The 12,305-nt window shown below is 57.4% G+C and overlaps 3 protein-coding genes across 3 annotated transcripts; 2 read left to right on the plus strand and 1 right to left on the minus strand.

Moving 5' to 3' along the window:
• Window positions 1–407: 407 nt before the first annotated feature.
• CONPUDRAFT_37063 (uncharacterized protein) lies at window positions 408–794 on the plus strand (the record flags this gene model as incomplete). Its single annotated transcript, XM_007772221.1, has 1 exon — window positions 408–794. A coding segment is annotated over one exon (387 nt), but the record flags the coding sequence as incomplete, so codon positions are not given.
• A 3,494-nt stretch (window positions 795–4,288) lies between these two features.
• On the minus strand, window positions 4,289–6,763 carry CONPUDRAFT_126677 (WD-repeat protein; the record flags this gene model as incomplete). Its single annotated transcript, XM_007772490.1, has 7 exons — window positions 4,289–4,458; window positions 4,530–4,651; window positions 4,719–5,279; window positions 5,591–5,807; window positions 5,892–6,192; window positions 6,256–6,499; window positions 6,557–6,763. 7 exons carry the CDS (start codon window positions 6,761–6,763, stop codon window positions 4,446–4,448), a joined length of 1,665 nt encoding a protein of 554 aa, XP_007770680.1. The 3' UTR covers window positions 4,289–4,445.
• Window positions 6,764–7,080: 317 nt separating this feature from the next.
• Window positions 7,081–12,131, plus strand: CONPUDRAFT_145159 (uncharacterized protein; the record flags this gene model as incomplete). The annotated part of the gene is made up of 5 exons (XM_007772491.1): window positions 7,081–7,590; window positions 7,786–8,410; window positions 8,476–9,270; window positions 9,382–10,022; window positions 10,082–12,131. The coding sequence occupies 5 exons, from the start codon at window positions 7,081–7,083 to the stop codon at window positions 11,852–11,854; spliced, it is 4,344 nt and encodes a 1,447-aa protein (XP_007770681.1). The 3' UTR covers window positions 11,855–12,131.
• Between the last annotated feature and the right edge of the window lie 174 nt (window positions 12,132–12,305).

A 12,305-nucleotide genomic window follows, 5' to 3' on the forward strand; every position in this document is an offset into this window, starting at 1 on the left:
TCTCAATCTCCTAGCCATCAGTCGTATCTGCACATACAGAACTTCGCAGAAAACATCCGTAGTCTCTCCTCCCTTTTCCCTTTACAGGTCTATCTTTAACAATCCGAAGGTCGACCGGTCAACGTTCAACCTTCACAAAACTCCATTCGTCTCCTCTCCTACCTTTCCTCTAGGTTTTTACAGGTCATCCGCAAGATTCACCATTCCATCTACCGCTGAACGCTTTTATGCCCGCAGACACTCCTTCACAAGAAGCGCGCTGCGATGCATGGAAGGCCCTCAGCGAGTTGTGCGTTCACTCAGCACTGCTTGACTCTCCAGAGCGTCAACCGTTTTCCCAGTGTCTCTCCGGTACCCGCACAGAGCTCCTTGACACCCTCCGAAGCACTATCAAGAACACCAGTCGCAAGATCATTTGGCTCTCCGGCGAGTCGGGGTCTGCAAAGTCGCCGGTAGCGTACACTCTCGCGGAGGGATTTCACAGCAATGGCACGCTCGCAGCCTCCTTTTTCTTCTCCCGAAGACATCCAGTTCGTAGCACCACCGAACGCGTCATCCCTACCATCTCCTATCAGCTCGGCCTTCGTCACTGGCGTGCCAAGGAAGCCATCTCCGACGTGATCGCTGAAGATCCAAGCCTCCTAAGGCCGGAACGATCGCGTTACGAGCAGTTCACTCGTCTTATCCTCGAGCCATTGAAACGGCTAAAGAACGTTTGGAAGGATGCTAAAAGCTCGATGGTTATGTTCCTAGAGGCCTTGGACGAGTGCGAGCCAGGAGAAAGCAACGAGCGCCTTGCTCAGCTCGTTGACCCTTTTGTCAGGGCGCTCCAGCAAGGGACGTACCCAGCTTTCACGTCGTACTCACCAGTCGCCCCTACCCACATATTCAATATCAGATGGATCAATATACTCTCGTCAGACGTGTTCAGATAGAGCATTTCGATGCCAAGGGCGACGTCACACACTTTCTGCGGACATCCTTCAGTGATCTTTCGAATGCTCGTGGTCAGATCCCTTCTTACCCTTGGCCATCGGAAGACGAACTTCAGCAAGTGGTTAATGAGGTTGCTAATCGATTCATTGTTGCTACAACCATAGTCAGGCTCTTTGAGCAGAAGGGGCCGTCTGAGCGCCGCGCTTTCTTGTCCACGCTTCTGCAAGCTCACAAATTCAAGACTATAGATCAACTTTACAACCATGTCACCGCTTCGTCAGAAGATCCTTCTAAGGGACACGCCATTCTCTCCATGATCCTCGCATTGCGTCAGCCGCTGTCCATTGACGAGTTCTCTGAGCTTGTGGGCTATGAAGTGCGTTTTGTCCTTGACTCCATGTTAGCCATTGTGTCTGCCCCGCCCGCCCGGGGACCCGTCACAACGTATCACACATCGCTTCGCGACTTTTTGTGGCATGCAGGGCGGTCTAAAGAGTACTTCACGCATCCAGCCGTCGTTCATCGTCGCCTTGGTTGTGCTTGCCTGACCTTGATGCAACGGTCACTTACGAAGGATGGTTGCCGATTTGGCGATCCGAGCAAGTTACATAGCGAAATCCAAGACTTCGAACAGAGACGGGCTGACGCCATATCTCCTGTTCTTGCTTACGCTGTCACTAACTGGGGTCATCATACATGCATGTCCCTTCCCAATTCCACTTTGTATAGCGTTTTCATGGATTTTGTCAACGAGAACCTTCTTCACTGGATTGAGGCTGCCTCCATTATAGGGACATTGGATCAGTGTCTGGTGTCGCTTCAGCGAACGATCAAAGTTCTGAAAGTGAGTGAGCTTTACAGCTGGGGCATGCAAACACCCTTACGCGATCCTTCCAAACAGACCTGGAAGCTATGGTCCGAGAAAACGTCGGTCGTGGCTCTGCTATATGACACGTACCGGCTTATGAGCATGTTCTTCGAGCCAATCTCTCAATCATCTCTCCATGTCTACCACACCGCACTTGCACTATGTCCTACCAAGACACGACTCCGGGCGCTTTATGCAGCAGATCTCGAATATGCCAAGACGGTCGCCATAGAGTTTAGACGAAAATTGACATTCTCTTCTTCGGACGGTCGAGTACGAGAAACGCGTTAACTGTATTTCCCACGATGGACGTCTCGCTGCGATGGGGACTAATCCCATCGAGTTGTGGGATATTATGGCGAATGTCATGATCGCCTCTCAGCCCACGAAATACCAGGAGTTCTCTGGGCCCGGCATTATATTCGACTTGAGGCTTAATGGTTGCTTCTCGCGGGATTCCTCTTGTCTTGCATATCCTGAATGTCCTGTCCGAAATGATACAGTATGTGTGTGGCTGCTGTCAAGTAACGTCATCAAGAGGATCAGCTCTCCCAGTTCCTCCTTCGCTATCTCGTCCAACGGAAGTCGCGTGGCTGCTTATAGCTATTCCATGTCAGAAATATCGATTCTAACGGCCGACAAGGGCGAAAACGGCAATCAGCCACCGAATACGTGTCGGAAGGTTCAGATACCTACCTGTGGCTGTTTCCACGAGATGTCATTTTCTCCTTCAGATTCTTGGATATGTGGTAGATATGGATACCTAATCTCTATTTGGTGTAGCAATACGGGGAACCTTGTCTGGCAGGTTAGATCTCATGATGTGTTCTTCATCACACCCGACGAAACCTATATTGCTCGTGCTCATCTCCCACACGAATCACCTCCTCAATTCGATCTCCAGCCAATCAAAAAGGAAGAACACGGAGCGTTGGTCCATCCCTGAATGGCTCTGGGATCGAACCCCGTCGGGGTCTGATTCTAGTAGTCAATCCGGGCCACATCCCCAGACCGAGGTCGTGAGAGTTTCTCAGCATTGGCTGATCAAGATTGGCCAGCACTACTATCAGTCTGCGGATCGTGGTGTCATGGAGGTATCCACAAGCAAAGAGAATTCTTTGGTGCTAGTCATGAACGACAAGATCATTCAGATTACTGATCCCACGTTGCCACCACCTCTTCTCTCGCAACATGACATGAAGAGGGAAGTGCTGGGAAGCTGCAAAGATTCAGCGTTAATTGTTGCGACGGCCGTTGAAGATCTGCTAATGCAAGATGGTGCACAGATTCATAGAATCCATTCACAGGGCTCCATTTCCCAAGCGAAGCTTCCGGGTGCTCGTGGGGGGATCTATGTTGATGGCTTGACAGCATCCCCAGACGGCAACCTCGTTGGCTACAGAACGACGAAACAGACTACGTGCATCTATGAAATCAATCCCTTGAAATCTCTCTTTACCATCACACACGGAGACGACATTTCGGGAAGCTGCTTCTCTCCAAAGTCTACGTACTTCGTTGTATGTGACAAGTCATCTATGGCTGTCCTGATGTGGTCGGTAAAGACTCGCAAGGAAGTGGCTCGGATCAAATGCAGCCGCACCGGATCCAATGCACCGTATCTTGCATGGTCGATTTTTGTTTCCCCCGAGGAACGGCGATTGGTGTTAATGCAGGCACGCAGCGTCTTTGATCTCGGCGACAAAAAGACAACGGTATATGAGATAATCGTTCAAGATTGCCGGTTAGGAGCTGGATCTGGAAACCTCATAGCGCGCTGCACCCATGAGCTACTCATCCCACAGTCGGTATGCGATGTGCGCTTTAGACCTGACAAGTTGCTCCTGCCAAGTAAATGCATCTACTCGGACAAGGATGAAGCGCTACAATGGAAGATCTTTGAAATATCCTACGACAATACGGTTCCCCTCTGCATCCATAAAGCGTCATGCAAAGTCCCCCGGTACACTATCTATCCCACTGGGGATGAATGGAAATCGGAGGACCTCGACAGAATCCTCGTTCTCATACGCGATGTGAAGACGCGCAAAGAAGCCTTACTCGAACTTACAGAATGCCGCGATGCAGGTTCGCAGCATGTGCGTCAATTCGAGGTCGTACGAAAGGAAGACCCTTCCACACTGTACAACACATCCATGATATCTTCGTTTCGTCTGTGTCCCGACGGCTGGCTATGGGGCGGTTCGCGTAGGGTGACATGGGTTCCTCACGAGTACAGGCCCGCTGCGGGCACCTATTACTACCAATCCGCAGAGGGAAATAACATAGTGCGCGAATTAGGCGATGGTGTACTCGTCTTTGCAAAGGACCACGGGTATCCTTTGATCCTGAAATTCCGATAGGTATGTGCTTATATGTGGTGCACCGCAATGAACGAACCAAGCCTTTCTAACACGTACCTTTGTCCATTTCAGATAGGAACTACAAAGTGGCGCGTGTGCTTCCCGCGATGCACTGTAACATAAGAATGGCGACGCAAATTCTTCACATACCTATGCATACATCCGTATCGTGCTTGTTTGTAAATATACTTCAGTAGGATCATAGTGCTTCGGCACATACAGTAGCTTGTATGAACGCCATACGCAATATGGAAACGATGTATCACAAGACAAAAATATCAATTCTTCCATCTAAAAAGAGAGTATATCGAAGATTAGCGTTGTTGATGTAGCACGAAAAGTGGCTGCACGCTGCGACTCACATTTTCAGCACCCGGTCGCGTCCACCACTCACGACCTTGTCGGCGACAAAGTCGACGCAGTACACCTCGTCGGTGTGGCCGGGCAGGTCAGACTTGATCTTGTACGTCCGAAGATCCCATATCTAAGTAATGCCGCGTCGTTGTTAGCACTGGGGCGCAAGTATCGTGTCATTTGAGGGAGGGACGCACCTTGACAGTCGCATCCTTACTAGCACTAACCAACATCCTCGAATCCGCACTCCACGCCAACCTATACACAGGCCCAACGTGCCCCCTCAGCGTCGCGACGAACTTGCCCATCCCACCCCCCTTGGCGCCTTCAGCAGCGTCCGAAACAGACCCAGAGCAATCCCACAGGCGCACCGCCGAATCCCACCCCGCGCTCGCCGCCCTCCGCCCGTCCGGCGAAAACGCAACATGCGACACCTGGCGCTGATGCCCCGTCAGCCGCGTCAGCGGCTTAATCTTTCCCATCTTCGCGTCCGCGTTCCCTGAACCTGAATCTGGCGAAGACGAAGGAAACGGATTCCACAAAAACAGCGTATGATCGTCCGAGCCGCTGATAAGCAGCTCGGGGGTACGACTGAGCACCTTTTCGTAGCGCTCGAGTGCGCGGTGCTGTGCTTCGGCGTCCGAGGCGGGTTCGCGCGCTGTGTGGTCGTATGCGCCTGTGCGGAGGACGAAGTCGGTGTTGAGTGCGAGGGTGGTGACCCAGTGCGCGTGGGCGGTGAGGGTGTGTAGGAGTCTGCCCTGGATGGTGTTGGAGCGTGGTTAGTCGGATGAGAGATGATGTTTGGATAAAAGGGTAGATAGAGCGAGAGATGAAAAGTGGATGAGACGGAGATGTGAGGGAACAAGAGCGAGGGTGATGCGAGGCAAGGAAGCAGCGCATACGCAAAGAGAGGGACGGTACACCAGGCGTCACACCGAGCATGCGTAAAGACGGAATGATGGAACAGCGAAGACGCAAATGGAAGACATAAAACACGGAAGCGAGCGGGGACAGCGAGCAGACTATAAAAGTGCCTCGTCCCGAAGAGCTCGAAGAGAAGTCGACTCACCCCATCCGCATCCCATATCCGCACCGTCCGATCGCTGCTCGCCGTATACAGCACGCCGCACTTGAACCCCTGCCCGAGCCCGCCGCCGCCCCACTTGACGACGTTGACGCTCGCGGTGTGTCCGCCGAGCGTGTACTCCACCCGCCGCGTCGCCGCGTCCCAGACGCGGACGGTGCCGTCTTTTGAGCAGGATGCGAGGCGGGGTGACGATGGGTTCCTGTGCACTCGTTAATTTAGGGAACATAGAGAAGGAAGGAGGAAGCACAAGAAGAGGAAGAAGAAGAGGAACAAAGAAACGCACAGATGCACCGGCTCCCAAGCCAGCCCCATCACCCACTTCTGATGCCCGCGCATCGCATCGCCCTCCGGCTTCCCCGTCCTCGGATCCCACAGGCGCACCTGCCCGTCGTGTCCGCCGCTCGCGAGGCGCCGCCCGCGCGCGTCCCACTCGACGCAGAGCACCCAGCCGTTGTGCCCTGCGAGCGTGTGCGAGGGGGTCTCGGTTGCGAGGTCCCAGAGGCGGACGTGCGTGTCGCCTGAGCCGGTGGCGAGGGTGGAGCCGGTGGGGGAGAAGGAGGCGCAGAGGATTGGGGAGGTGTGACCTGGTATTTGGGGCACGATCAGCGTCCGCGGGAGCACATAAGTGATGTGAAGGCGATGCGCACCGCTCAGTGTAGACGAGCACCGCGTCGCAGGGCGCACTTTGAACACGGACTGCGGCGCGCAGTGTACGGTGATCACATCTTCATGTGTAAACGTCTGCGAAACATGCTCCAGAACGTCCGCTTCGATCGACTTGGCGACGACGATGCGCGTCGGTGCATTTTTATTCCCCGCTTCCTCTTCTTTTATCGACGACGGGGCGGGGAGGAGCACGTGGAACGCGAACGGGACGTAGTCGTCGTCTTCCTATGCCGATGCATGGTCGATTCTTTATTGTACAGCGTTTTTGGGAGGCAGACGCACCTTTTTAGAGAGCCTGTTCACGAGAACCTCGAGGCTCTCGCGTGCGATGTTGGCTGGGACGCTGATGGCGGGGGCCATGGCGCTGCCGTCGTGCTCGTTCACGAACTGGACGACGACATTTGGCGATGGTTTTGGAGTTTCAGGAACTGGTTCAGGGATGCCGTGATACTGCTTTTGACGTTTTGGCGGGGGTAGAAGTGTGGTCATCGTTTTCTAGACTTTTCCGATCTTGTCTCAGCGCTGTGGAGGAGGGGCTGATGGCCAAAAAATAGATAGTGGTGTGTCACGTGGAGAACATATCCCGAATGGGCAATGTTGTGCCAAAAAAGGGATTGTGAGACGTCACAACGGGGCCATCGGATTTGTGGTCTCACACAAGACAAACGGCCACTTCTCTCTTTAAAACACACATCGCTCATTTTAATCCAGCGGACGACCACGGAGATTGCTGAGACATAGCGAGCACACTGTGCTCGCGAGTCAAGGCTTGTTCATACGAAGAGAGCCCAGGTGAAGCGTCGACGATGGCAGCTCCCATATCCTTCCCCTCCTCGGGCCCAGACACATCCCACCTCCAGCCACCCGTACCACGCAGCGCCTACCTTCCCTTTCGCCGCATTTCTCTACCCTCCCAGCCGCACCCAGCGCTCCAGCGGCAGTCGGTGGTCAGCTTCGCGTCGGTGGACTCGTTCGCCGAGGAGAGCACTAGTCCAAATACCAATGCCCATGGCCATACCCAGAATGTCAACGCCAATCCTAATACTATTCCCAATCAGAACGGGGCAGCTACAAATACCCCAGCACCGTCCACGCTTTCCCCCCCTCCACCGGGCAGCCCGAGCGCTATAGGATTCCCGACGGCGGCCTCGAGACCGAAACGGCGCTCGCTCAATCAGCAGCCGACGCATCTCCGGCCTGCGAGGCGTGCACGGGTGGTCGTGAACGAGGGGCGCGAGGCAAAGCGGCGGAAAGTAATCACAGAGTTTGTGGACACCGAGAAGTCGTATGTGGATGGGCTGGATCTGATTTATTCTGTGCGTTCCCTCTTTCTTTCTCTATCTTTTCTACGCGTACTAACTAGCCTCACCTCTTACCCATGCTGCATCGCCGTGCCCACCTACTGCGTACTGCGCACCGTTGCACGATGACCGACCACGATAACGATAACCCCTGACATCGCCTCATCCCGCCTCGCTTCGTCATCCCGTCCCCGCTTACGTACAACACAGCACTTCCTCACACCCATCATCGCCTCGCTCGACACCCCCAAGCCTCTCCTGACGCGCACAGAGCTCACCGCGATCTTCTCCAACTTCATCGACATATGGAACCTCCACCGCTCCTTCTACTCTGCCCTCTCCGCCTACCTCGCCGCAGCACCCGCAGCGCCAAACGGCACCGGGCGCCCGCCGTCCTTTCCGCCCTCGGCCGCACTGGGCAGTCTCGCATGGGGCTCACAGACCTCGCTGCAAACGTCGGGGCTCGCATCCTCCTCGCAGACGTCCCTTAACCAAACGCTGCTCGCCCCACCGACGATCCCGCTCCCGCCTTTATCCCCCCTCTTCCGCTCGCACTTCCCCTACCTCTCTTTATACACCCCGTTCATCACGTCCTTCCCCTCGTCGCTCTCCGCGCTCACGGCCCACCTGTCGTCTTCGCCCCAGTTCGCCAAGTTTATACGGGCGCAGGAGGCGCACCCCGCGTGCGGGAAGCTCAGGTTGCCGGATTGGCTGTTGACGATCGTGCAGCGTTGTCCGCGGTATCTGCTGCTGCTGAAGGATCTGATCGGGTGTACGGACGAGGCGGACCCGGAGAGAGCGGCGCTGGAGGACGTGCGTGGGCTCGTCGAGAAAAGTGCGTCCCTCATCCCTTCCCATTCTCTCTCTTTGTATATCACATACTAACGCAGTCTGGCGCAGTAACAACCTCCCTCAACACCTCCCTCCACACACACGCACAGACCCTCGCGCTCCTGCACCTCCAGCGCGCAACCGCGCACCTCCCGCGCACGCTCGCGCTCGTCGCGCCCGGCCGCACACTCGTCAAGCGCGGGCCGCTCAGCGTGCTCGTGCTCCCCTCGGGTGCACTGCGCTCCCACGAGTTTCTGCTGTTCAACGACTGTCTGGTGTGGCTCGCTAGGGAGGGATGCGAGGAGGATATGCCGCTGCCGCCTCTTGGTTTGAGCTTTGAAGACGACGAGGAGGGAGATGGCGATGCGTCTGTTGCGTTTCCTGGGGAGAGTGGGCAAGGACCGGGGGTAGGGGCAGGAGTGGGGAGAGCGAGAAAGATCAGCAGACCGCTGATGGTGCGCAGTCGGAGTAAGTCCGAGGCAGAGCTGGGCGAGTTGAGGGTGCAGCTGCAGCAGAGACAGCGCGGGCGCCTCGATTCGGGCGCGGGGGCGGGGGCAGGGCGCGAGCCGACGAGGGGGTCGCCGTTGAACGACTCTAGGGCTCTCCCGGCTAATGGCCAGGGATCGCCATCGCCGCCTGCGCGGAGTCGCGAGCGCGAGTTGCCGCCAGTGTCGGCGCCTGCGATGCCTGCGCGGAGAAAGCAGCAGCAGCAGCAGAGGAAGTCGGCGAGCGAGCAGCAGGGCGATGAGCGGTGGGTGTATAGGGGCCATGTTGCGCTTGTGGATGTGGAGATTGTGTTGGATGTGTGTGAGGAGAGAAGGATCGAGGTGTTGAGTCCGAGTGGGAGTTTTGCGGTGTATGCTGGTGCGTTTTCTCTCTCTCTTCCTCCCTCTCCCTTTCCCTTCTCGCCTCTGTCGCCTTCCTTCTCATCACACTTGCGATTATCCTGGAGGTTTACTAACACGCACCACGCAGACTCGATCCAATCAAGCAACGACTGGACGACCGCCCTGCGCTCCGCCAAAGCATCCCTCCTCGCCTCGCTCAACACCAAACTCCCAAACTCAACACTCACCAGCTCCGCATCGACCAACCACGTCCGCCGCGCCCTGCGCGCCCTCCCATACGACCCCGCCCTAACCTCAACCTCGCCCTCCCCGCCCCCTCCTCCTCCCCCCGGCGGCGGCGGCGACCTCAGGGCCTCGGCATCCGCAAGCCCGCCGCCGGCGAGAGAGCGCCGGCTGTCCTTTGCCCCGCTGTTGTCGCGCTCGACGTCGGCGCTGTTTGGGGGCACACCGTTTGCGTCGTCCTCGACGACGAATCTTGCGCTGGACGCGGCGCCTGCGGAGGCGTTTGCGGCGTCTGCTATTGCGGAGGACGATGAGCTCGACGACGCAGGAACGGGAGCGAGAGGAGAAGAAGGGACAGGGAGGGGGAAGGGGAGAGGGAAGGGGAAGAGGGCGCCGGTGGACAATTTTTTGCCGCCGGTGTGGATCCCGGATGCGCGGACGGACGCGTGTATGCGGTGTGCGAGACCGTTTGGGTGGCGGTATGCGAGGCGGAGACATCATTGTCGGCTGTGTGGAAGGTGTGTGTGTGCGGGGTGCTCTGGAAAGGTGCGTTTCTCCTCCGTTCGTCGTCTGTATGCGGGCAAGAGCTGATACTACGGACGCAGACTTTTTACATCGTCGACGCATCCGACTCCTCTTCCCCTGCGAAACCCGCGAGAGCGTGCAACGAGTGCTACGACACGGTGTTCCCCGTCCTCGGCCCCGCGCACGCGTACTACGACCCGCCGCGGATCGCGCCGCCGTCACGGGCGCAGTCGAACCGCAACTCGCGTGTCGATCCTGTCGCAGAAGAAGAGGACACCGAGCTCGACCTCGCGAACGCGACCATCCGCCCGTCCAGAATCGGGCTCGGGCGACTGAGCAGCGCGCCGAACGTGCTTCTCGGCTCGGCGTCCACCGACTCTCTGCACCGGGCCCGCGGTGCATACGCCGGGGAAGGAGCCGATGGCGAAGGCGACGAGGACGAGGACGAGGAGCTCGAGTCGCCGACGCTCACACGCGCGCCCGCGTGGGTCTCGCTCCCCGCCGCGCGCCGCGAGACGCCCGAGGCGCTCGGGCTCATGGCGATGGCGCTCCCGCCGAGCCTGAGCGGGAGCCCGGGGCCGTCGTCCAGGCGCAACTCGTACCAGCCCGGTGCGGCTGGGTACGCTGCCTCCGGCGCTGCACATGGATACGCGCACTATGCGAATGGGTACACTGGTGCGGGCGTGCTGAGCAGCAGTCCGGCGCGGAGCAGTCCGCTGCGGAACAGCCCGAGTCAGCGGGCGAATGCGGCGTTGCCGCCTGTGCCGTTCAACACGGTTTCGGTTGGGACGGGGAGGAGTCCGGCGCGGAGTCATGTGAATGTGGTGTTGCCTAGGATTTCGTCGGATGATGAGAACTCGCCGTATGTCGATGATGGTGGTGTCGAGGGTGAGGATCCGCTGGATTTGGCGGGGAGTCTTCTCGCTACCTCTACTGGTGATGCTGAGGGCATTGACGACGCGGTGATAGGTGCGCCGGGGAGTATTAGGCGGGAGGGAAGTGCTGCGAGCGGGAAGAGCGGGACGGCGATGGGTCCGATTCGGGTGCGCAAGGGCGCGAAAGCGCGGCCGAGGAGCTATGTCGATATCTTGGAGGACTTTCATGGGAGAGAGAGGAGTGCAGCGAGCAGCTTTGATGGGCGCGCGGGGGTGGTGCCTCCGATGCCGGATGCGAGCGAGAGGGAGAGAGTTTACGGGGCTATAGGGCTGCACAGGCGTCCGTCGACGCCTGCGAGCATTGCCGAGTCGGATGAGGAGGGCGAAGAGGACGAGGGGGATGGGCCCCATCCGGTTCTGGTCGGCCCGGTCGATGAAGATGCAGTCGACATGGCGAATGAGCTGGACCCCGCCTCCTTCCCGGAACTGCAACCGCGTCGGTCGACGGCGCTCGCCCGCGGCGACGGCGCACCAGGCGAGCGCGAAGACGAACCAACAGTGCGCTTCCGCGTCTCCCGCGTCGAAGACACCGCGCGCCGCGCGAAGCGCTTCTCCGTCCCCGCCATCGCATTGCAGACCACGCCCGTCCTCGCGCGGACGGTCTCCCCGCCGTCACCGCCCTCCCCGCCGCTCGCGCGGGAGTTACCTCGTATCCCGCAGTCTGTCTCTACGCAGGATCTTCCTCTGCCGAATGCGACGACAAAGAGCGGGAAGGGGATCGGCGGGCGGCGATTTTCGCTCGTTCTGGGTGGAGCGGGCGCGAGAGCGGCGGCGAGGAAAGAGAATTTGAGTGCGTCGCGTCGGGGGCACGATGGTCCCGATGTGGGCGCGGGGACGACGAAGGAGAAGGAGCGCGGTGTGGCTGCGACGGCTCTTTATGAGCTTCTCAAGGGGCGGAGGCGCAAGGGCGAAGTGTGAGGCGCGAGGTGATTTGTGAGGTGACGATCTACATTGTGTGTTGACAATTTTTATATCATCTTGGTTTTTGAGCATTTAACGATTTCATCATTCCACATCTTGTAATGCACCGGTATACCATATCGACTTTGATCTTTCTCGTATCTCCACATTCACGATATTCTTTCATGTTTACGTTCACAAGCATTTGCATTTACGCATACTATAGAGCCCATCTTTTCACCTGTTTGTTTTATGAACAGTGTTTTATACAGCTGAAGACGATTCATACGTTGATACGAAGTGCTTCTTGTTATTCTTTCTAACGCATGGTGTATGGTGCAAAGACATGCGCCTCTCCTGTGCTGCAGCTTTCCAAGCAGCTTCAAGCATTCCGGTTAAGCACCGGGAGTACACAAGTGGATAGATGCCAAGTTTATAGTGTGGATACGTGTATATTGTACCGCATGCA

Source organism: Coniophora puteana (assembly GCF_000271625.1).
Source record: "Coniophora puteana RWD-64-598 SS2 unplaced genomic scaffold CONPUscaffold_9, whole genome shotgun sequence".
In the NCBI taxonomy this organism is placed as follows: domain Eukaryota; kingdom Fungi; phylum Basidiomycota; class Agaricomycetes; order Boletales; family Coniophoraceae; genus Coniophora; species Coniophora puteana.